Source organism: Clarias gariepinus, chromosome 25, assembly GCF_024256425.1.
Source record: "Clarias gariepinus isolate MV-2021 ecotype Netherlands chromosome 25, CGAR_prim_01v2, whole genome shotgun sequence".
In the NCBI taxonomy this organism is placed as follows: Eukaryota; Metazoa; Chordata; class Actinopteri; order Siluriformes; family Clariidae; genus Clarias; species Clarias gariepinus.
The window spans coordinates 1,656,815-1,682,701 of record NC_071124.1 but is presented as its reverse complement, the minus strand read 5'-3'; the positions used below and the strand labels follow the sequence as shown (position 1 = coordinate 1,682,701).

At 39.5% G+C, this 25,887-nt stretch overlaps 2 protein-coding genes across 2 annotated transcripts; one reads left to right on the top strand and one right to left on the bottom strand.

Moving 5' to 3' along the window:
- Window positions 1-12,151: 12,151 nt before the first annotated feature.
- cbln2a (cerebellin 2a precursor) lies at window positions 12,152-16,830 on the bottom strand. The gene is made up of 3 exons (XM_053486787.1): window positions 16,429-16,830; window positions 15,048-15,167; window positions 12,152-14,324 (listed from the first exon to the last, which is right to left on the bottom strand). The coding sequence occupies exons 1-3, from the start codon at window positions 16,705-16,707 to the stop codon at window positions 14,127-14,129; spliced, it is 597 nt and encodes a 198-aa protein (XP_053342762.1). The 5' UTR covers window positions 16,708-16,830; the 3' UTR covers window positions 12,152-14,126.
- A 6,658-nt stretch (window positions 16,831-23,488) lies between these two features.
- LOC128513420 (secretory phospholipase A2 receptor-like) lies at window positions 23,489-25,032 on the top strand. The gene is made up of 3 exons (XM_053487173.1): window positions 23,489-23,630; window positions 23,870-24,205; window positions 24,344-25,032. Exons 1-3 carry the CDS (start codon window positions 23,489-23,491, stop codon window positions 24,646-24,648), a joined length of 783 nt encoding a protein of 260 aa, XP_053343148.1. The 3' UTR covers window positions 24,649-25,032.
- The last annotated feature ends 855 nt before the right edge of the window (window positions 25,033-25,887 follow it).

Genomic DNA, 25,887 nt, shown 5'->3' with positions numbered 1-25,887 from the left:
TCGCGCTTGGGCTCAAAATATTTTATTAAATTGTAATGTATTTATTTTCAATAAGGCTTCCTTAATTCTCAGAAATTAAAAATCTAGCAACGTACTGCAGCCTTAAAACACCAACATGCTCTCACTACTCCGGAGGTGATTAGAATGTCCCTTTAGGAATAATAAACTTCTCTCTCTGTCCATCTATCTTGAGCTGAAAAGTGAAGAACGCTCCATGTGGTTCATCATTTCACAAACGATCCGAGCAGAAAACGGAGCGCTGTGTTTATGCTGCTTTTTAAATGCAAGCACAATAAAGCTACGTGCACGGGTGTCCTACTCATAGACGTCTCGATCACCAGGTCAAGAAGACGTTTGGTACGGAGACGGCATGCGATTGCTGATCAGCAGAGGCCTGTCTTTAGGGAAGGACGTCTTTGGGAGAAATTTTCTTTATTGTTTTTGTCCTTACTGGTACTTTTATATACATTATTTCATTTTGTTCCCTGTGTTTGACTTAATGGCTGTCCTTCAGTCCATGTGGTTTGTGAATGAATAATATTTCTGGGATGGAGTGAAGGTGTCGTGTGTGTGTGTGTGTGTGTGTGTGTGTGTTTTTTTTTGTTTTTTTTTTTTAACACATGAGAAGAAGCTGCCCGGATTTTTGCCCATGTTTCGGATCTTGGAGGAGACTCTCTCTCTCTCTCTCTCTGTGCTGGTTTTTCTGATTGCACATTTTTGAGTTAAATGTTTTATATCTGCTTTAAAATGTAAATAAAAAGACATTCTCAAATTCGTATTACTATGTTGTTCCTCTTAATCTTTAGTATAAACAGGTGCTAGAATTTTTTAAACAAAAACGAGTCATTATGAAGTCAATCCGCATTTTTGTATTTTTCATGTTCAAACACTCCGTCAATAATCCCATGTTTTTTTTTCCCCGCCCACCAGCCATCTCCCTAATATCACATGACCGTGTGCCAAGTGAAGATGAAGTAAAACTCTCTCTGCCCTCTCACACATACATGAACTCTCAGGTGATGGTTTCGTGTCAGTGTAATTGACAAGAGAAGGAGTGTTTGCCCCTCCCACATTTGTAACCTGCATATTTTTTCCGGGTTTTTTTTTGTCCAAGTCCCGCCCCCAGGAATGGACCTAATAATGTTTTATTAGAATCCTTTTTGGCGTAATCGTGTTTTAAAGTGCGCTATTCTGCTTTTACAACTAAAGCAGCCGCCCAAAGGAACAAATCCGTAAAAGTAGATGCTCTGAAGAGGAAAAGAATAAGGAGTAAGAATATTTTGCGCCTAGGTGAACTTAGACCTGAGGGTCAATTAGGCGGGACTGATGTATGCTGAAAAAGTGGATTAGCGGCACATCACACATCAGTTTAGCTGATAAAATTTGCTAGCGCTAATGTTTCCGCTTCGTAGTTGTGTTTTTACTACCGTACATTTGAGAGGGTGTGACCAAGTGGGTGTGCCAGAGATCTAAGGGGGCGGAGCCACAAACTGGCCATGGAGTAAAAAAAAAATGGGAATAAAAAAGTACACAGTGATTTTTGAAAGGTAATTAACTCCTGTGTGTGTGTTTGAGCAGCTCTGCTTTGAGTTTTCTCCTTCTCTTGGCTTGCACTGACTCCTCAGCGCGCTTTATTACACACCAGGACTCGTGGTTATTTGGATGCGCTGTCCGTCCCTCGCCTCTCCTTTTAATTGGTTTCGTTGGAGCTTCTCGTCTCTAATGTGCTCCCGCGAGGGTTTTAAACGTTTCCCTGCCGCCCTGCGCTGAAGCGTTTTTCATTACAGTCGGCTCACATGCTGACGGTTCAGAGGAAGGTGTGAGGAGACAACGTGCAGGACGTCGGCCAGATCCTCGGCTCATTACGGCTCATCAATCTCACTCATCCTCTGGAACTCTCTCATGATGCTGCTGCACGAGCAGAACGCTTTTAGTGCTGATGGCAAATAAGTAGTTTAATATCACACATCTATAAAAAATAAAACTGTCGGTGTGTTTAAGGTTTAGCTGGAAAGACTTTATGGAAATGTTAAGGTTAATAGTAGAGTCAAGTCTGGATTCATATTTATTTCAATAAAGATAAAGACAATTAGCTCTATTAAAGGTTCTTCAGTTGTTCTTCAGGTCTGCGTCTAACGCACTGGTTTGTCAGAAACCAAAGAAACAAGCAGTTCAGAAGATTTCTTAGAAGAATTCTTCACTTGTTCCTCATTAAACACTGTGATGTTCTACATCGAACCCTTAAGAACCTACATTGTAAAAATTTGCCTTAATCCCAGTGAAGTCTGCAAATTAAAACGAGAAGATTTTACTTAAAAGTCTACTTTTTAAACTTTTCTTAATTAAAAGAAAAAATGCAGAATAATATTTTGTCTTTGTTATATTCACAATTGTCAAGTCAAGGCTTTTATTGTCGTTTCAGCCATATACAGTGAAATCAAACAACGTTCCTTCAGGACGTACAGGACAAGGTGCTACAGTCCATACTGTACATTTAACATAAATTAACAACATAAATTAACAAAACTAACTAGCTAAGACATCTAATAATAAAAAAAAGCTAAATTATTTTGCAGAACTATTAACAATAAATGTAAAGAATGTTGACGTTCATGAGAACTGAGCATGTCTCAGGAAATATTTTAAGATTTCTTGTCTGAGTCCACGAAGGAAAGCTGTGCAGAACATACAGGGTCCCAGGGACTGATTTTGGGGGCAAACCGACTGTTTATTTTCTACATATTTACAGTTTTAAACTTAATTTGGGTTTTAAACATTTGACATACACTGGGTTGCTAGTTATCTCTCAGCTACTGTAGCTAAGCTGAGCTAGCACTTTTAGAGAATATAAAGTATTAGTATTTAGGTAAACATTATTATAACTCTTTTAGACTTTTTCAGACTCCACTTCAGAGGTGGAAAGTAATGAATTACATTTACTCGCATTACTGGAATTAAGTAGATTTTTTTGTGTACTTCTACTTTTTAAAGTAGTTTTTAAAATCTGTAATTTTACTTTTACTTTAGTATGTTTCGTTTAAAGTATTATACTTTACTACATTTTAAATCATATTCGCTACTGAGTAAAAAATAAATTAATGAAAATGAAAAATAATACAAATAATACAACAGGTAAGGAAAAAAATTGCACCCCAAAAACCACTGCACTGATTGATTGATTAATTGATTGATTGATTGATGGAGACGGACAAAACAGATGCCAGTGATGCAGACACAGCTAAAAGTGAAATGCCAACAAATTCTTATGAAGCAAACCCCTTGTCATATTTAAGCCACCGCTTTGATTTTAAGCACAACAAAGGGAACAGACTTATTATGCGAGGGGGTTCCATTCCCCATCCCACCGCCGCTGTTAAAAAAATAATAATAAAGTAACTTTTACTCTAAATAAATTTTTAATGAGCTACTTTTTACTTTTACTTGAGTACATTTTTATAAGGGTAACTTTACTTGTACTTTAGTAAAAGTTCACTAAAGTAACAGTACTTTTACTTAAGTACAAAATTGTATTACACCTCTGGAAACAGTATATTAGATCAAACTTTTACACGTTCAAACTTTTGACTGATACTGCATTTAAATAATTCAGGTTGGCTAAAATTGTTGTAGTAGTAATAACTAAATAAACTTTTATTAACTAATCAAATTATTACTTACATTCATCTTTAAGTACCTTAGAAGTATTTATATATACACACACACACACACACACACAGTATCTCACATTTCAGCAACCACTTCATTATAGGTTATAAAGGACAAGACTATAGAAATAAAACTTGGATCTATTTTAGAGTTGTCAGTGTGCAGTTTGTATATCAGTACAGATTTATTGTCGTCTAAGAAGAACTCAACATGCAGACTTTATTACCTAAATAACTGGCAACTAAAATAAGTACACTCTAAGTAAACATGTCAAAACTGTGTCCAGAGTGTCAGTGTTGTGTGTGAGCACCGTTGCTATCTATAACAGCCTTAATCCTCCTGGACCTGGACTTCACCAGAGCTGCACGTGTTGTTGCTGGGAACCTCTTCACTCCTCCATAATGATATCACGTGGGACGTCCCACAGGTGCTCCATAGGGTTCAGGTCTGGAGACATACTCAGCCACTGACAACCACATAGACGTGATGAACAGGTCATGTGACGCTGCACATCACATTTTCAGAGAACAGTAATTCTATACTGTTACACAAGCTGCAGATTGACGACTCCAAATATATCCAAGTTTTATTTTTATATGAGGGGTGTACTTACTTTTGTGAGTGAAAGTATATACAGAGTAGGAAGAAGATACTAAAGTAAAATAAAACAACGTCTCGAACTCGCCGCTTGGTTTACTTGCTAGCATGTTGATCTGAACTTTTTTTTTTCTCAATTGTCAATTAATGAGCATTGTGTTTAAGTGTCTCTGACCGCAATCCAGTCTTCCTATAGCGTGTGTGTGAGAGTGTGTGTGAGAGTGTGTGTTCTCCCGAGAGCAGCCTTCTCGACGCTAATTTGACGTCTTCTACAGTCTGATTGTAAGAGAAGGAGTCATGAGCATCGCTTTCACTTCACACTCCCTGCATCTCGACTTAAAGAAACAAAGGAGGGAAAAAACAACTAGATAACGAGCTGAGAGTGATAACTCACACCTGCACGCTGGGAGAGACTGTAGCGCATCCTTCCGACAGCGGAATGCTAATGACGTGACACAGAGGCACATCTGGAAAAGCCTGGGATTAAACCTGACTCGGGGGAGCGATGAGCGCTGACGAGCGCCGCGCTGAAGCCTGCGCTAACGTTCCCTTTAATGTGGAGGCACACGGCGCGCTCAGAAACAGGCCTACAGGGGGAGCGGGCAGATGGAGACGACTCTCACATAGTGCTGCTGAAGACGTGACAAAAAAGCCAGAAGCTTCTTTACGTCCTCCTGTCTCTACCACAGCCTAAGCCACGCCTACAACTGTGATAACCACCACCCACTTTTCTACCTGTCACACCCTGGGCTAGGTCTTGTTCTCAGAGAATTTGATTAGATTAGATTAGATTAGATTAGATTAGATTAGATTATTGTGAGCGGCGTACAAGCACAAAATCACACACACACACACACACACACACACACACACACACACACACACACAGCTTAACAGTGTTGTTTTTTTGATGCTGTTTGGTCCTGATTAGGTGATCTGAAGTCCATCCTCTCCGTTAAGCCGTTCGTTAGACGCCTCCAGGTTGTGAACGTGTTTGTGATTTACACTTACAGGTGAGAATAATCATGTGCTCTCGTTAATCTCACGCTGCCCCCTGGAGGGCGCTGTTCCAGAGGAGTGACAACAGTGTGCGTGTGTGTGTGAGGGTTTTGAAGACCCAGGGCTGCTGGCCCACATTATTAAGGAGGCGTGTGGCGTGCGCTCCGGCGTCACCTGACAGCCAGGGGGCGACTCGTAACTCTCACCTCCCTGATTTAACGAGACGCAGGCGCAGGCCCCAGAACTGGAAGCGACAGATGCGCTTATTTATTATTTACGCTCAGCCTGACGTCCTTCAGAGAGAAATATCTCCAACTCCGAGCTACGAGATACGACTCCTCACAGGAGGACAAACACGGTATGCTCGGAGACGTCTCGCAGTCCTAAACGCCGAGCGGCTTCGGTTCTAGAGCTGCAGTAACAGGAAGTGAACCTGATTGACATCATGCGCGTATGTGAATCATCACACATCCATGTGAATAAAATTGTATACATCTATTTCTAGTTTAAGATGAGGGCTTTGCTTGGAGTTTCTGGTGCTCTTTTGGTCGTTAACATTAGATGCACCTGTAACAATTAGCATTCATCGGCTTTCGAGAGATCAAAAAACTTCAAACATCACGACTGATCGACTCTGTTTCAGGTTCACACCAAAAGGGCGTTATTTTCTCTTTGGTCTCTTTTATACAACAACTACTGCACTTTTTTCTATTTTTTTTTAAACAACACATTCAGCCTTTTATTAGTGTTCAGTTACATTTCACTAATATTTGTGTGTAATTTATTAAAGGTCCCCTATTGTGCAAAAGTCAAATTTTATTTGTGTTTTTTTTTAAATCTGTGTATCAGCCAGAGTTTAAACAATGTAACCTTATATAAGAAGAGCCCCCCCTCAGTATAGAGGCTCATTTACATAGACACTGAAGGAGGAGTGAAAAGGAGTATTAACACACACACACACACACACAGCTCTTGCTTAACTAGTTAAATACAGTAAAATATGGGACATTTAATGACGGTGAAACAGTTAAATTCTTGTTTTTACTTTTATGGTAGCAGGTACTGTATAATCACTCGTTCTCCCTTTCTGAACTCTCTAAAATTACAGCTTTACCTCTGACACTGGAGACTCCTTCTGTAAAGTTTAATAAACTTAAAAACAATTTTTTTATTTAAAAATCCATTTATGTATTATTAACTGCTGTGTGCTGAATGAGCTGTTGCTATGGGAACCATAAGATATCACAGTGCATTAATGTAAACCTGCACTTCTGTCAGAGCTGCTGTTTAAGAGAATTAATCAACACCTTCTGACCAATCAGACTGTTGCACTGAGCAGCTGACGGACGAAGTGTCACAGTGTTCTGTGTTTAATAACGTCACACACCTCAGCAGCATTAACCTGCAGAGAAAACTTTATCGCAGTTAAGAGCATCTGTATTTTATGAAGGTGCAGATGGTGGGTATAAAATCTCACTGTAAAGGAACATCGACACGCTGCTGTCTGTTTATTTACCAAAAACAATATGCAGCAATAAAGCATGAGTATGAACCTGCTGTTTTATAGGCTGTAGAGTCTAATTACCTCCTGAGACAAACGAGGGAAGATTCATTAATCAGGCTGTGAAACACACACACACACACACACACACACACACACGTGGAAGCTGATGATGCGTCATATTAACTATCAGATTTCGTGAAATTGATAAAATATACACTACAGTTCAAAAGTTTTAGAACACTTACTAATTTCTTTGTTTCTGTTTAGTGATTTATTTCATTATATTTATTTTTTACATTCTACAACAATACTGTAGATTTCAAAACTATAAAATAACGCATATGGAATGAGGTAATTACATAACAACAAGAAAAACAACAGTTAGTTGTTATTTTAAGACACAGAGGTCGGCCTTTCTGTAATAGTTCTTGCAAGAACAGTATTGTCAAGTGCATTTGCAAAATCCGTCAAGCACCATAATGAAACTGGCTCTCATGAAGGCCGTCCCAGGAGGGCGAGACCAAAACCTACCTCTGCTGCAGACGAGAAGTTCATTTAGAGTTATCAGCCTGAAAAATGACCAATTAACAGCACCTCAGATTAGAGGCGTTATGAAGTCTTTACAGAGCAGAAGTAGCAGAAACATCTCACCATTAACTGTTCAAAGGAGATTAATGCATCTTTTGGACGCCTTCAGCATTCCTTTACAATGTAGAAAGAAATAAAAATCAGGAACGATCATGGAGTTAGAAAGTGTTCTAAAACTTTTGAACGGTAGTGTATATACAAAATACACTTAATAACACTATATTATGTTTATTTCCTTTTTCTTGTTATGAGTTGGGGGGGGGGGGGCAGTGAGGGAATGAGGGGGGGGTGAGTGAGCAGGGTTGCCAGATATGTTTTCATGTCGAATTTGGCAACTTTTTCTTTTTTATCAGCATTCTCCTGAAAGTGTTTGGTGAACGAGTCACTTCAGCCATCTTTCACTGCAGAGTGGAGAGCGAGATGAAGAGTGATGTTTAGCGTGAGACAGAGAGTGATGGGGAGAGTGAGGTCTGTATGTGACATCCAGTTTAGTGTGTGTCAGGGTGCTGCTGAATTATTTGTAGTTTTTTATTCCTAGACACATACGTAGCTCTTAACTTCATTATCAAACTGTTTGACGTAGCAGTTTAGCAGAGAATATTGCCACCTGCTGGGTTGGAGTGATCATGTTGACATTTTAATTGATTTTGCAAATGTTTTCCAAAATGTTTATACAAGTGTAGACAGGGCCTGAGAATGCGTTAGTCTTCCCCTGCAGTCCAACGCAGATTACCATGAGCAAACACAAAGGTGTCCCTCAGGGCTCAGTTCTCGGCTCCACTCTATACTCTTCTCTTTACTCTATACTCTTCTCTTCTCAAATACACAAGAGTCATAGTGATGTTTCTTCCTGGTGACGATTCTAAAGGATAAAATTCCCCCAAAAAAAGTGAAATAATTGATGACATGACGGATTGAAGTGGCTTCGGCTCAGCTACACTCTCGCGTCGTCACTGCATTAATGCGCATTGTGTGTGTGTGTGTTCAGCAGATTGATGGAGGGAATACAGGTGTCTGAGAAATGCAAATTAACCACAACAGCTCATTATAACCTAATTATGATCCTGCGTGTGTGTGTGTATGTGTGTGTGTCTGTGTGTGATTTCTGTCTACGCTCTCACCTCCCAGTAATGTGACATCAGTTTGCAAACAGTAAAAGTCAGGATGATATAAAGAGTTAACAGAGGCACAGAGTGAGACAGGTTGTTTTCCTCCCTGAGCTGCTAACGATACACGCCGAGCTCGTTGTTATCTTACAGACCTCGAGGATAGAAGACTTGATCAGCTAACAATAGCCAGCTAACTCTAATATAGAATTTCACAATAGAGGCAAGCAGCTTTAAATGGCACTGTTTAATTATGTCTTTAAATAAATATATAATTAATATTTGTGAAGCTAAAGACATTAGCAGAGTATAGGCTATATGCTTAAATAAATACATTTATGATTCAATTATGAGATTTTAATCTGAGCCACACCCACAATATAAGTACAGCAGGACAGTAAGCATTGAACAGAATCGTTTAAAGATAAATGTTTGTAGTAAACTTTTCTCCCAGAGCTCACTGCAGGTTCAACAATGTAGCTGCAGGTGATTAAAATGTCTCTTTAGCGATACAGATGCTACAATTTTTTTTTCTCCTGCTTATCCTATAAGCAGCGTGCACCTGAGAGCTGAGCTTCTGCTTTCCTGCTCAACCGCCGCAGCCACGAGCGAACAGGGAGCCGCAGGCGTCCTGCAGGAGCTAAATGCCCCGGCCGTGGGGTTTTTCTGGAGAGCATGCTGTCTCTTTCTCTCAGAAAGGGCAACTCAGCGTGAGCATCCAGGGCCCCGAGCCCAAGCTGACGCCATGTATAGCGTGTGTGTAGGAGTCACAGATTGGGTCGGTTCTGATGTCACAGCGTGGTTCCTACACGGGGGAAAGACATCAAAAGGAACCCAGACGGAGTCACACCGGAGAGGAGAGGAGACACCGCTATCAGCCATATGACAGGAATAAGAGGACTATGGGCATGCAGGTGCTCACACACACACACACACACACACACACACACACACACACACACACACACACACACACACACACACACAGACACCAGCCAAAAGAACAGTAAGAACCACCAGCATGGAGACAGATAGAGAGATAGATAGAGATGATCTCTCCAGTCACCTTTTCTTTTATAAACAATAAACAATAAATAAATAAATAAATCTCTTTTATTTTACTCCATTATTCAAAATCTCAGCCTCATCAATAAAACATTTATAGCCTTACATTAATTTCACACATCTTAAGAATCCATTCTTTTTACTATCCATTCTTTTTATTTTTTTAATAAATTATTTCAATCTCTTCAGCACGTCTGGGATGTACAGAATTAGCCGTGTTTACAGTCTAATCAGATGTAACCAAATCAGATTTGTCTGTTTACACTGTAGTCTATTTTGTCGCAATTAAAGACAACCATGAAATACATTTTTTATTTTTTTTTTGACTCGGAAAATTTTAAAGTCTGGAATCTTTCGGAACGACACCGATCTCAAACTCAAATAAACAAAATGTGGACAAAATCTTCTTTAACCTGCATAAACCAGAAAAATCTGACTCGGCCTCCATATTCTGATACATTTGGTACCTGGCTTGAATCCTGTGCCTAAACCCAGCTTTCCAAAAAAAATGTGGTTAATCACAGTTCATTCATGATTTAGCAGGGGGGCAATTACTTTTCCATACTGAGCCAGGTAGGGTTGGATAGCTTTTTTCCCCTTAATAAATGAAATCATCATTTAAAAAAAAAACTGCATTTTGTATTTACTCAGGTTATCTTTGTGTTTATGATATAAATTTGTTTGATGATATAACAATCATTTAATTGTGACAGATATACAAAAACAAAGGAAAAAAATCAGGAAGGGGGCACATACTTTTTTTAATATCATATTGGCATGCTTTCAGGCTCCATTCACATGAAACATCTGATCAGTTTCTGACTGGAGTCCCAACATAATGTAAGAGATTTAAACCTCTGCACAAGTTTTTATTATTTTTTTGTAAGTAAGGAGTTTCTGCAGAGAAACGACACAAAACAAAATGTAAAAAAAAAAAAAACAGCTGATTAAAGACTTAAGCTTCAAGGCGCTTTTGTTCCTTTTTGCAAAATGAACTAATACGAGTCGGATTTGAATCTGTTCAATCAAAGTAGATTTACTGTTTTTATCATTTGATGCACAGACTCTTATACATAATGTTTGATTTTAAACATAGAGAGCGCAGACTAAATAAAATTTTTTTTTTTTTTTTTTAAGGTTGTCTGTCCCAAAAACATTCAAAAACCTTTGTTGAATGTTTATAATTTTTATAAGGTCTTTCTAAAAATGTCTTTAACACCTGCGTTTGATCGCTGGATACAAGTCTTGCACTTTTGACTTTTTATGTGTCACTGGTTTTGAGCAGCGTATAGCGCACGGAATAAGAAGCCGTTTGGGATTTGAAGTTTTCTAAACTCATCAGACGCGTCTGAGTCATCAAACTCGTTAAGCCATAAAAAGGAGGACTGTTCCGCTTCACATCCCGGTACTGATCCTGATTATCTTCGTGACTCACACTCCTGCTCGACTTCACACCGAGTAAACCGCAGCACTTCTGTCTGCTTCCAGATAAATTAGTGAAATATGAGAACACGTCGATCTGAAAGTGAGACGTGCGTAACCAGAGCGCGACGCCATCACCGTCACAGAGGAAATATAAAGATCTTCTGTTTCTCTAGTTTTAGTGCAGATGGGATGATTTCACTTCTCTGATCCAGGGTTTTAAGTTTTAATTATAAACATGAAGCATATGCTATGAGGTGTGATGAGCATCTGACAGGAGCGCTGAGAGATCGAATCATCTGTTAAACATCGTACACATAACAACACCACAGGAACAAATCTAACTTATTAATTTTAAATCAAATTAAATATAAAAACTCAATATAAAATGAAGAAAATTTAAATATTAAATAGCTATAGAATAGTGAAGCCGTTCAGTACTGAGGTAAATGCTTTAGCCAGCTAGCTAGCATGCCGTCTTTTGTAAAAACAATGTAAAAGGCTGGAGACTGTAAAGAAAAAAGATACAGACCCGTCAGGAACGTCAACATTTTCCTCAGATATGTTGCCAAATGACTGAAAAAAAAACTTTCTGGCTCTGAAATCACACAGTGTTTACACTTAGCCTTAGCTGCTAACCTTCGTAGGTCCACCATTTTGAAAAACAGCTGCGTGTCAACAACGATGCTACCGCTGCCGTACATAACACTAATAATACAGGAGGGGATTATAAAGATAAAACAGGACTGTATATTTAGTTCATTCTCTCATAAGCATGATTTTATACACAAAAGTCAGAAGTGAGACATGGAAGTGAATTTAGAGGGATTTCTGTAAAAATGTGTCTCAGAGCATTGTTTTGGTGTGCGTGTGTGTGTGTGTGTGTGTGTGTTCAACATCTGTATGTAAAAATAAAGGACAGGACAGAGACCGTGATCGAGCTCTGGGACATTTTTAATCAGTTATGAACAAAATACACAAATCCTGCTCTTGGGTAAAAGTAGAGATACTGAACTATTAGAGATACTGAAGTGAAATATTACTCCTGTAAAAATAGACGTCCTCCATTTACAATTCTACTGGAGTAAAAGTACAAAAGTACGCACCTTCAAATTTACTTAAGTTACAAAAGTACTGAACGTAGCTCACTGTAGTCTTTAAGTCCTCTTTCTCTCGCTGTCTCTGTCTCTTTCTCTCTCTTTCTCTCTCTCTCTCTCTGTCTCTCTCTCTCTTTCTCTCTCTCTGTTTCCCGATTGTGAACGACCTGATTTCACTGCCTGCAACCATTTCCACGTCTGATTTCGAACCCCTGCTGCATTTCACAGATCAAATGCAAATCACGTAATTACGTATAACAAATCAATTACTACAATATTTCACACCCCTGTGTGTTTGTGTAACACAACGCCATTCAGAAATGTAGTGAAGTAGAAAGTACAGATATTTGCCGTAGGATGTGTTGGAGTAAAGTATCATCAATTATAAAATATAAGCAATCTCCCTCTGAGATTAATAAAGGTCTTTGAATTTTGAATCTTGAATCTAATAAAACTATTAAAGTAAAGTACAGAAATGTGAAAACTGTACTTAATTACAGTGACAAAGTAAATGTATTTTATTATGTTTCACTTCTGGATTTTAACACAAAACAGGAAGCCGTCCTGTGCGTCCTTTAAGAGTCCTGTGTGTCCAACAGCGAGAGACCGGATTTCTTACAAAACATCTAAAGTCACTATGAAGGTGTCATTTTCAGCAGGAACAAGTTTCTGTGTTTGTTTTACTAGTAGTACAAATCATTATAAAAAAAAATCTACTTGTAAGAGCGTCACAATAAGTATATTTATTTTAATTCTTTACGCTGCAGGTATCATCGCTAACATGCAAACTTAAAATGTAAAAGTTACTGATATAATGTATAACTGTTCATGAATTTGGTCCCTGGATTACACTGTATAGTTAGCTTCTTAATGAGTTTATAATTCTAATCCTTTGGTTTATGATTATGCATAGCTCATATACACGCCCAAGATAATCAGAACGTTTAAATGCACTACATTTTCATCCTGTTAGTCTGAGACAGATCATTCTGCACATGGAAGATTGAGTGACGTTTTATTCTGGAAGTGGCCTTTAAATTAAAACAAAAACAAATATAAGCCAGGTTGCATTTGTGGTTTTGCAAAAGTTTCAGGATTACATTCTCAAACTATTTATATACTGTATATTTAAACTAACATTGAGCGACTATAATTAAAAGACATCTACTGTAGCACCCAACAGTTCACCGTACGTGCAACCAAAATTTAGCTTTTTAGTACAAAAATAATTCAAACCCATGACTAGATTTTGGTAGGTTCATACTGAAGCCGCTTTAACATCACCTTACACATGGTTTAGAGTTTCCCCAGGAAACCTGTATCAGAGACAATTTAAAAGGTGACACATACAAGCTGTATTTATAATAAAGAAGTCATTTTGCTCTTCAAAAAACATCCTCATGCCCTTCAGTCCTCGTTCTGATAATCACACCGTTGTTACTTTGATGATCACCAGGTTCTTCAAGGTCGTTAGGACGTTCTCCAGCCGAAGCTGTGACAGATGTGTCCAGGATTTATCACTCTAATCTCCCTCTGCTGGGAAAAGATGTCTGGAAGTCTAAATCTGGATTTTTATCTTTAGATGTACAACAGTGCAACGATATAAAGTGACAGATGAGTAATTTTCTGTGCATATGTGCATGAAACGTACATGATATGGAAATTGTAATAATTTTATGCAAAATCGTTTAAGCAGCAAATCTAATAATATCTAACTTGGGGACAAAGCTACCAATAAGGCGTATCACGAGAGTCACCAGCTGACCTTCACACTGATTAGTGCGATGTTTACGTATGTTGAACTCGTTAACTTAAGAGGCCACTATATTGAGGCTACCTTTGAAATTTAAAAAGAAAATGCTAAACATGGCCACGCCCATAAGAGACAAACTACAAGTGCCATGTGAGACTCATCAGCTGCTTATGTGAACACATGATTAGACTTCCATTCTGAAGGAGTTTGGACTACAGAGAGATTAGAGTGAGAAAGCGCTGAACGTCTCCTGTAACTCATACCCCTGCGTTCCTCGTGATACAGTGGGACTTAAAGGAGCAGGTTTTCCGACAGAGAGGACGTAAAAATCAGAGCGGGAAGACGAGAAATCCCGAGAAGGTGGAATATTTCCATCCTCCCATGAGGTTCCCTCTTTCCAGTTTCAGGTAGAGTCGGTCATCTCGCTCCAGAAGCAGGAGAACGCCGTTACTCGCTGCCTCACGGGTCACGTCCTGATCTCCTGCGAACGCTGATATGACCGGGTACTCGTTGTGCATCAGGTTCACCTGGAGTTAAAAAGACACAGGTAAAGTTTGTGAATTACGAACAAGTTATTTAAGGGGAAGGGGTGCAAAACTTTTTAAAAATATCCCACTTTTACTCTAAAGTTAAAAAAACATGGTTTCTCTTACAAATCTGTAACGATTCTAGAATTCTGTGTGTATCACTTTAACACAGGGGTTTGGGTGGGGCTAAGGGCGGAGCTAAGTCTTAGCATTAATGCTAATTAATGGTCTGAAGTTTTTATTATTTGTTAGCTTACTACACCAGTCAAAAGTTTGTACACCCCTTCTAACTCCATGGTGGTTTATTTCTCTCTACACTGTAAAACAATACTGAAGGCGTTTATCCCAAACACACAATAATCTTCTCTGAACAGTTGATATTGAGATGTTTATCTGCTCCTTCTGCTCTGTAAAGCTTCATAACGGCTCTAATCTGAGGTGCTGGTTGTTAATTGGTGATTTCTGAGGCTGGTGACTCTAAACGAACTTCTCCTCTGCAGCAGAGCTCAGTTTGGGTCTTGTTTTCCTGGGAAGGTCTTCATGAGAGACAGTTTACTTCATAGTTTTGACAAAATCCAGTGATGCTGTAGAATGTAGAAAATAAATCACTAAACAAAAAACATTGAATTAGAATGTATGTCCAAACTTTGGACTGGTACTGTACATTAGCACCATAGTTTATTATAATTTTGTTTAATAAAGTGAAAGACATGGGTGTGTCACCTGGATGGTCTGACGGTTGTAGACCTTGACGACGTGGAAGCTGAAGCTGTAAATGCCGCGCCTCGGTGCTTGGAACACACTCGTCTTCAGGTCAAAATGGTGGCCGATGTTGACGAGAACCTGCAAAACGAGAACATCATGTCTCCTGGACAAGGCTGAAACAGGAAGCGGAGGAGTTCTACAGTCAACAGAATGTTAAATGTAAAAAGATGTTTAATCGTCCATTAATATAACTCAAGTCAAAAATGATTGGAGTGGAAACTTTAACAGTCCAGTATTGTTGTAGAATGTAGAAAATAAATCACTAAACCAAATCAAAGCGACTGAATATTTAAAGCAAACACGCAAAGAAATCTTAGGACAAATTATTAGCACTGTAAAAAATGTTAAAATCACCACACAGTTGCTGAAATAGAAATTCAACTTTAATTATTATCTATTTAAAGATTTATTTATGATTTAAGTCGAGTGTTTCTGCTCTCAGCACTGCAGTGTTCAGCATCATTTAGTCCATAAGTCCGTGTTTACGGTGTGTCTGTGTTAGAAATCACTGTTTGGTCTATTTTCAATTATAAATATGACCATAAAGTATGAATATGTAAATGATTTGGGGCGTGTCTACTGTCCTTAAAGTAGTTCACGCGAATAGATGAAACACGCATGCTTTATTGTGTTAAAGTCATTTAAAGTTTCTCGAAATGATTAAAGCTAAATTATTTCCTCAGTAACAGCTTTTTAAACACACACACACACACACACACACACACACTGCTCAAGTGTAACATTACACAATCATTAATATTCATTATGCATTTATTAACCTTTAGATTCTTATTCAACTATCCTCATTAGTACCAGGATAAGAGAAAAAATTATCACTATACTTGTTTGCTTTTTTGAAGTTTGATACAATCAAAATAAAATCAGTATTTAAAACAAATTAATAATAATCAGAAAAATATATATTTTTTCGAGAAATAAAGTAGATTGAGTAATAATCATTTAACATGTTAATTATTTAATTATATTAAAAAGGTATTAATGAATTGATTAATGAATAAATATAAAATTAGGCATCAACTATTTAGAAATGTAATTTATAATTCCACAGTTTTTAAATAAATATACATATTATTTTATAGACATTCTGAGGATAACTGCGATATGTTAAAATGCTTGTTGTGATATTTTATTCATTTAATAATCATCACATTGCATATTAAAAGGCAACATTAATGAGCTACTGAATATTTTAAACACTTTAAATTTAGATATCAGAAGCCATTTCCTTCAAATATATCGTAATATCAGTGTCTCGTCATGGTATCGCTCAGCCTGAGAGCTGCTGCTGTTAAATAAGCGAGTGAGTAAAAGCAGAAACCTGGTCGAAGTAGATGGTCATGGACTTGTTGCTCATTTCGGACGGTTCGTGGTTCGTCCCCCTGACGGCCGAGAATGCCACCTTCGCCCCCGGAGCTCGCACCGAGATCCCGAACGAGGAGGTGACGCCCCCGTCTGAGGACGGATTGGAGTCGCACACCACCAGGCATTTCCCCTCCAGAACCACGGGCTCGGTGTCGTTGTGTGTCTGAGAGCGAGACACTGAGACAGAGAGTAGCAGAGCGCAGGAGAGAAGGAGAGAAACGGCTGGAGATCCCATCTTCTCACCCAGGAGGAGGAACCGGAGAGGAACCAAGAAGGAACTGGAGAGGAACCAGAAAGGAAAATGTAAATGAGCTCTCCGGGAGGATGAGAGGAGAAAAAAGCACCTGCCTCGCCTCACTCATCACCTCTCTCTCTCTTACACTCTGTATCTCTTTGTGTCTCTCTCTCTCTCTCTCTCTTTCTCTCTCTGTCCCTCCCTCCTTTACCTCTCTCCCTCTGCTTTAAACATCTCTGTATGTGATGAACCTCAAGTTCAGAGAATCATGTGGACTGGAGTGAAATTTAAAGAGTTGTAGCTCCTCCTGGTGGTGAAGGAATATTACTGTGTGTGGATGGTGGTGGGGTGGGGGGGTGTGGGGGGAACAAAACACTCACTCACTTACCATCTATCATCTCATCATCAGCCTCACTTTTCTTCTCCATTGTCCTTAATAAAATAATTTATTTCGCCTTGTGTCTGTCTGTGGTGCCGCCCGTGCGTCAGACTCGTTACACCTTCCTAAAAGTTAATTTATACTGATCCCCCAACTAGAGTATATCTGGGCTCGTATTCACTAATCGTATCAGAATCACTCCTAGGAATCATCCTTAAAGTTTATTTAGAACTGAAAATATACAAACTGCTCCAATCACAACAGTTTTAAGCCCCTATAATAAAGCTGTGTAGGTCATAATCTGTGACCACTTGTCAGTTTGCCGCATGTACCCCTAAAAATGTAAAAAAAAGGGGAAATGCCGTGTTGATGAAGTGTTGTAGTGCTGATTATAACATCTGAAATCTCCAAAAACAATTGTGCACCCAAATAATTTAATATAAATATATAAATTTACATTATCACATAAATATGATTATTTTAATGTGTGTGCCTTAAATGCTGCTCACAACTCCATGAATGCATCTTGTTTTTCAGTGATTTCACGCTGTGTGGTGAGGAAACGTACTAAATGTATCTACTCATGATCTACGGTTCTGTAAGAACAGTTTGATTTATTATTTTCGATTACTGTCGGCTATGATGAACCCAAAACATCACTGTTTCAAAGCTGAATCTTTTCTGTCCCTAAAAAACGGCTCAAAGAAAATAAATAAACTTCATAATGAGCCCCAGGTGAAGAGCATTACCTGTTCTCTGGCGGGTCACCCAGTCCTCACCATCCGCTGGTGATGATGGACCACGCCCACACTGCCACACCTCCATGTTAAAGCCACCGAATCCTGTACTGTATAACGAACGTACAGTGTAGCTCTCAGTCATAATTCTGTACCCCAATAAACACGTAAAGTCTGTGTTCCACAGCAGGAGTGTAAATATGGAGGATTAATCATTAATCCTCAGCAGAGCTCCAGCATGCGGGACAGGAAGTGATGGAGAGAACAGAAGCTGCAGCACAAACCACATGCAAATGTTTCTGTATGAAAGCAGACGAGCTGCTGGAGAGAGACGCCGTGTGTATCATAAACACAGAGACATTTACATCATGGACATCAGATAAGAAGCAACAACACACACACACACACACACACACACACACACACACACACACATTTATTACTCTTTATTATTCAAACTCACAGATCCAGTAAAGGTCCAGTTTTGGCCCATTTCCAGTCCATCACTCTAGTCGTAAATAAATCGTGTGTTCAGGACTGTGTTTATTATCTCGCTGTTGTTCCTCAGGTTTATCACACTCTTATTTGTTCAATGTTTCCTGCCCGCAATATATTATAAGTTCTGGAAAAACTTTAGTAGCTTAATTTAATATAAGCGCTACATGCCTCTACGTTCAATTCAGTTCAGTTTTATTTGTTAGTGTTTTACCAATAATCACTGTTGAAAAAGCAGCTTTATAGAATCAAAATAAAAACAGGGAAATTAGTACAAAATGTGTATAAATCAGAATGATCAGATCGTCCCTGATGGACAAGACAAGAGCGACGGTGCTGAAAAACTCCCTGAGATGGAAATAGGCAGAAACCTTGAGAGGAACCAGACTCAACAGGGAACCCATCCTCATCTGGGTGATAACGGATAACTTGTGTTTATGTTAAAGTTATCGGTCTTTGTATTTGTCATTGTAAAATACTGTTAATCATTAATCCTGCAGCGGCCATAACGCCTCTCACCCTGACGCAGGAGCACCTCAGCTCATTTACCTGAGCAAGCTTACAACTTTTCCCCTTTATTCTGTAAATGATTATCACATATTATCTCCTCAGCTCCTCTTCACCCTGAACACGTGATCATGTGTGTGTTAAAGGGGTTTGATGTGAACATTAAGACTCCATTCAGCAGCGAGCACCTCATCAGGTAAGACTGCAGCACTTTACCTGGATCTGTTCACCTCATCACTTTCTCATAGCACTGATTAGTTATTGGCAAATTCACACACTGCTTTTATCATTTACACTTCACACCACACAGCCAGCTGCTCTCACACACAAAGATCTTCTTCTGGACAAAAGGCGGCTTCATCATCATCATCATCATCGTCGTTATTATTATTATTATTATTATTATTATTGTTATTTAATTTTATTATTTTTCTTTTCTTTTTACCTGACTTTGCATTTTTAACACACAGGTCATCACCATGGTAACCGTCTCAGTCCTGCTCCTCCTGCTCTCAGGTAAACCTTCTTAAAATTTACTTCTAATTAATAAGCCTAAAATGTTTCGTTTATAATAATTGACGAAATATTAAAGCCAAATGTTTTGTCACTTTAAACAGTGTGTGTGTGTGTGTGTGTGTGTGTGTGTGTGTGTGTGTGTGTGTGTGTGTGAGAGAGTGAGAGAGAGTGGGAGGTGTTTATTGTGTGAAAGATCCTGACATGCATTAATGATCTTATTGCCTGTTAGAGATCAGAGATTATTGTTGTTGTGTTTATCCATGAAACTCACAGAAATAGTCAGTGGCATGATGATGTCATTAAAAATATTTTCTATAAGTTTTTATAATGATTAAAACACTACAGGTTATTGGGAAAGTATTGAAAACAGTATATGTCCAATTAGAGAGGGAGTGTGTGTGTGTGTGTGTGTGTGTGAGAGAGAGATAGAGAAAGAATTCTAAATGTTTAAACATTTATAATTTATGCTTATCTATCTATGTGTTTATTTTAATTTAAAAAAAGAAAGAATACAGTAGAATGTGTTTATTTCTGATTATTCAATTAAATTTTATTTGTATAGCGCTTTTAACAATTTTCATTGTCCCAAAGCAGCTTTACACAATCATAAGAATTATTTAAGTTTGGATGAAATGTGAATGTGTGTGAATCAGAATGGTCAGTTTGTCCCTGGTGAACAAGCCGAGGGCGACAGTGGCAAGGAAAAACTCCCTGAGATGGTAATAGGAAGAAACCTTGAGAGGAACCAGACTCAACAGGGAACCCATCCTCATCTGGGTGAAACAGAAAGCAGTAAATGATCTGCATTTATACTGTGTGTTAGTTGGCAGGCAGTTCAGCTATAATAGCTGATGTTGATTGATGTTAATATGGAGTCCAGGTAGTTATTGAAAACTCATGTGTATGAAGTTCCAGTCCTGAACTATCGAACTGTCAAGTCCCCAGAGAAACAGCTGCCAACACCAGTCGAGGCCAGAACCGTCTTCGAGGTAGAGAGAATCATCCCCAGACACCGGACATCATAAAGCGGTCCTTTATGATGATGTCCCAGATCAGAGAGACGCTCACGGGCTATCTCTCTCCTGGGAGCTCATCCTCTTGGGAAAAACACACACTCCCCACCAAGCATGTAGACTAACATCTGCGTTGGTGGGAGAAGATTTTTCAGGCAGCGGGTAAGCCTGGTGCAGCCCTGCACACAATGGCTTTGCAGGCATACCAGACTGACCTACTGAGCTGCACCTTTTAGAGAGGCCGGCAGCGGGGAACCTACTGCCAGCTATGTCTCTTTAGGTACGAAGCAATGAAGAGGACCAGCATCCTTAGGAGGCCGTGGTTCAATCTCCACCACCACTGGTGTTTCGGAGAGCACCGGTCTCCAGTGAATCATTAGGTGTTCGGTCCCTTCCTTCTATGTTCAGGATGCCAAACACCTAACACACCCATCTAGCCGAGGTGTTAAAGTTCGTGCACCTTTAGAGAGGCTGGCAGCGGGGAACCTACTGCCAGCTATGTCTCCTTAAGCACGAAGCACTGTGAAAAACCAGTATCCTCAGGACAAAGGGTTCCTCCAGCAGTCAGGAGGTTAACATGTCCTTGCGTGGAAAACTACACTAGGACATGGCGAAACATGCAGACCCAGTCCACTGCCGAACCGCTTCAGTGCTGGAGCATTTGCAAGAAAGTTGATCTCAGGCTTTTGCCCTAGTACACTCAGAACATACGTAGCTGCTCCTCGCCTACGTCCTGACTGATGGGGCTGGTGGAAAGCACCCCTTAGTTGCAGGCTTATTCACGGGCCTCATCAGCCTTTCTATTGTGCTGAGGCTTTGCCATTGGCTAGCTGGAGTTATTCTGCATCCTCACCCAACATCTTCTGCAGTTGTCTTCTAAGCTTCTGTTCTCCGCCGTTACAGCTACGGGGCAGTAAGACTTCATTAACTGTGTCTAGTTCATGCTCCTTAGGATTTACAGTACACCACCGCACTAGCCAGTGGCGTAAATCAGAGCAGATTTCATATGTCTTGGGGCCGCAGCCGAAGGGCAGCCGCCATTGGACGAGTCGGGTTAGAGATGCTAGTGCCCTAGCCTAGGAGGACAGGAGAAATTCTGTCCCTCTGGATCTTTTACATTCCAGCCCAACTATCTTCCACAGTCGAAGCCTTCTGTCCTCCGCCGTTAGCTCCGGAGCAGTAAAGACTTCATTTGCTGTGTCCAGCTCATGCTCTTCAATTTACAGCGCACCTCTGCATTAAGCCAGGACCGTAAATTAGAGCAGGGTTTCATATGTCTCAAAATTGACCTGAGGGTGTTTCCGGTTCATGCCTATTTATAACCTCCAGGTGGTTATAAAGGTTATACATGCCGAAATATTTGGTGTGTTTGACACACACGTGCTTCACAACCGGTTATGAGGAATCGTTTCCCATAGCGCTTTCGCGCAGCATCTCGTTCCCGCTTTTTCAGGAAACAGGGTTACAGCAAAGTAACCCGAGACGTTCACCATAATACTCTACGTCCATGAGTCCCCCAGATCTGCTCCTTTACCTAAGGCTAATCTATTCATAAAAATGCTTGATTAAATAAATAGCTTTTTAGCCTGGACTTAAACACTGAGACTGTGTCTGAGTCCCAACCACTATTTGGAAGACTATTCTTTGTAAGAAGAAGCTCTGCCCCCAGCTGTAGCTTTCATAATACGTGGTACTGACAAGCAGCCTGCATCCTTTGATCGAAGTAGGCGTGGCGGATCGTAAGACACTAGCAGTTCACTCAGATACTGCGGTGCGAGACCATTTAATGCTTTATATGTCAAAAGTAGTAGTTTAAAATAAATGTGAAATTTCACAGGGAGCCAATAAAGTGAAGATAAGAAAGGTGTGATGTGCTCGTATCTTCTGCTTCTGCTGAAGCTTGTTTATGCACCTAGTTGAACAACCAGACAATAAGGCATTACAATAGTCCAACCTAGAGGTGATAAAAGCATAAAACTAGTTTATCTCCATCGTTTAGTGACAATATATTTCTTATCTTGGCAATATTTCTCAGGTGAAAGAATACTATCCTGGTAATATTATCTACATGAGCTTCAAATGAAAGGCTGGAATCTATAAACACACCAAGGTCTTTTACTGTTGCACTTGATGGAACAGAAAGGCCATCTAAAGTTACAGAGTGATCTAGAATCTTACTCCTAGCTGTATGCGGTCCTATGACTAGAACTTCTGTCTTATCTGGATTAAGCAGAAGGAAGTTAATTAGCATCCAATCTCTTAAGACCTGCACACATTGCTCAACTTTAGTAAGCTGGTTTATCTCATCAGGTTTTGCTGTCAGCATAACAGTGAAAACTAATACCATGCTTACGGATTATGTTGCCCAGAGGAAGCATGTAAAGGTAAAAAAGCAGTGGGCCTAAAACTGAACCCTGTGAAACACCAAACTCCACTAGAAAGCATGCAGAATAATCACCATTTAAGTCTACATACTGATACCGATCGGTCAATAGGATCTACTACATTTTCTAATCTGTAAAGAAGAATACTATGATCAATGGTGTCAAACGCTGCACTGAGGTTGAGTAATACAAGCATGGTTACACAGCCCTGGTCAGAGGCCAATAGGAGGTCATTTACTACTTTAACGAGCGCTGTCTCTGTACTGTGATGAGGCCTAAATCCTGACTGATACAGTTCATGTATGCCATTTCTATGTAGATATGAGCATAGCTGCTCCGCCACTATCTTTTCCAGAATCTTAGAGATAAAGGAGAGGTTTGATATTGGCCTGTAATTGGACAGCTGACAGGGGTCAAGGTTTTTTAATAATCGGTTTAATAACTGCTAATTTAAAAGATTTTGGAACATACCCAATGCTGAGTGAAGGAAGGTTGTTGCAGGTTGATGAATTAATGATTAATGCACATTAAATGTCGCATATTTGAGTATTTCTTTAATTGCTCAATGTGTGTGTGTGTGTGTGTGTGTGTGTGTGTGTGTGTGTGTATTTGTGTCGGGGGGGGGGCATTTTTGCAGCTGGCAGGTGTTACTGTAGGGACTGAGATGATGGGTACTGTGAATTTTTTTCCACAGTCTTTTCTCCTCCAGTCCACAGCAGAGTCACTACCTTCCATGATATTCCTGTTTTCATGACTCATACAGAGTCTCGGGCAGCTTGCAGAGGAAATTACACCGACCTCGTCAGTGTGTACTCTGATGAAGACAACACTGAACTGTATAACATGATGATGAAGGCTGGTGTTACAGTAGGATGGATCGGTCTCTATCGCGGTCAGTTCAGTGAGAAATGGTCTAATGGTGATCCTGTAACATTCAGTAATCTGGCAGGGGATTGTGGGACATCAAGCTGCTGTGCTGCTATGAAGCCTGATGGTTCATGGGAAAGTCTTCAGTGCACAGGGACAAGATACTTCATGTGCTATAAACAAGGTAACTTGTTTAAATTCTACTAAATGCATTTTCACCACTAAGGGTTGTTTCAATAAATTAGAACTGTTTCACACCTACAGGTGATGTTAAAGCTGAACCTAATTATCATCTAATCCTTGAGAGTAAAACCTGGTATGAAGCTCAGAGTTACTGCAGGGGGCGCTACACTGACCTGGTCAGCATCAGAGATCAGCAGCAAAATGAAGAGGTGAAGATTAAAGGGTTAAACAGCAGCACGTCCTTCTGGATCGGCCTGCTGCGTGATGACTGGCAGTGGACTGATGGAGGAAACTCTGCTTACAGGAACTGGGCGAGTGGTCAACCTCGGGCTTCACCAAGTGACTGTGTATATCTGACGGGAGGGAAATGGTACTCACAGCTATGCAGTAAACAGCAATACCCTCTGTGTTACAACAGTAAGTGACGACTCTATAAACAGTAAATCTGTCTCATCGCTCTTCTGTATGATGACTAGAACACAGCTGGTGTGAGTCTCTGTCTCTGATCTCACTCTAAACCATCCTCCTCCTTTTGGGTTTTTCTGTCTCTCTCAGGCTCCATCCATGTGAGTGCTGAGGCTCTGAGCTGGCAGGAAGCGTTGGGTTACTGTAATGAAGGGAACAGGGCTGGAATTCTCAACATCGATTCTGAAGCTGAACAGGAAGAGGTGGAGTCTGAGCTCAGGAGGAGGCGTGTCCCCCCCGGGTCTCTGTGGGTGGGGCTCGGACCGAACCGTCTCTCCGAGAGACAGACAGGACCTGGGCCGTCTCACTGCCCTGCTGACACACACACTGCAGAAGCAGCACCTGATTATGTGATGGACTCTGATAAACTTCGAGTCGTGTGTAAACTGAAATAAAAGGCGCTTCTCTCCATGTGGAAGAACAGAGCACTGCACAGTTTAGTGTTTTCCAGCACTAACTCACCTGAACCCTTCATTATGCACTTCTTCACTAGGTGATGAGGTCAATCAGGGGTCATAGAGCAGGAAAAAGCCTAAAGTGTGCAGGAACTGTTCACACACTCAGAGCTTCACACATCAATTCACATTCACATCAACATCCACAACATCTGATTAACGCTTTCAGCTTCTCTGTTTAAAGAACTTTAAGAGATCAGTTTAGATAAAAGAGTAAAATACACAAACACACATTCTCTGCTCATGTGATTTATTCACTTTTAATTAGTTTCCTTTATTTCTCTACATTTGTTGGGGTAGATTTTGTTATAAGGTAAGTTAGCTCTGAAAAATATCATTATACTGTTATATGTAAATTTTTTATTTGCTTTGTTTATAATTTAATTTCTAATGTTGATTATCAATCAAATAAATTCTGTTGCATATTAATAAAATATAACCTGGTGTTTTGAGGATAATAAATAATGCAATAATAATAGATGTGTTCTTTATTTTAACTTCAGTCTGATCTTTTTTATGTATTTTTAGATGACATGAAACTATAAAAAAAATATATTTTAAAATAATAAAATAATAATAATTTACTGTATAATCTCGGCGTGTTTATTATTTTATATCTGTCTCTGCATGTCATTGCTGCCTCGTTCACTGCAGTCTTATGGCTTTTATTATGAAAATGAGGAGACGCCAGGGCTGGATTGGGAATCTGTCATACTGGTGGGCCGACGTCCCCTGGGGCTCATGCAGTTTTCTGATTGATTGATTGATTGCCAGTGACCGATCCATTGACAGTTAAAGCTCTCGTGTTATAATGAACAGACCTAAGTGGGAATGTGGTGCAAAAAAGCTCACGAGAGCAAAAGAAAGAAAGATTTCAGACATGCTCAAACCATCAGAATACTGTGGATTTTTTCTTTCCCCATGATTTAATCAAAGAGAGAAACTTTGTAACTATATTTTAGATTTTTTAACACAGAAAGTAAAATATCTCAAGATTTTTATTTTGTTTCAATTTTAAAGATTTAGAGAGCTTATAGTGCATGAAAATAAAAACATACAGTATCTCAAAATATTAAAATATTTCTTAAAAATCAGTAACAAATTATTTACAGCACAGAAACATCAAAGTATGTTCATTCACTCTATGCTTTCTTTACTGTACATCACTTTTGTGATTGA

Coding starts and splice junctions, on each gene's coding strand:
- LOC128513420 (XM_053487173.1), top strand. CDS start 23,489: ATGACTCATACAGAGTCTCGGGCAGCTTGCAGAGGAAATTACACCGAC. Junction 23,631..23,869: donor ATGGATCGGTCTCTATCGCG/GTCAGTTCAGTG, acceptor TCACACCTACAG/GTGATGTTAAAGCTGAACCT. Junction 24,206..24,343: donor ATACCCTCTGTGTTACAACA/GTAAGTGACGAC, acceptor TGTCTCTCTCAG/GCTCCATCCATGTGAGTGCT.
- cbln2a (XM_053486787.1), bottom strand. CDS start 16,707: ATGGGATCTCCAGCCGTTTCTCTCCTTCTCTCCTGCGCTCTGCTACTC. Junction 15,168..16,428: donor TGACCATCTACTTCGACCAG/GTTTCTGCTTTT, acceptor CTCGTTTTGCAG/GTTCTCGTCAACATCGGCCA. Junction 14,325..15,047: donor ACAACCGTCAGACCATCCAG/GTGACACACCCA, acceptor TTTTAACTCCAG/GTGAACCTGATGCACAACGA.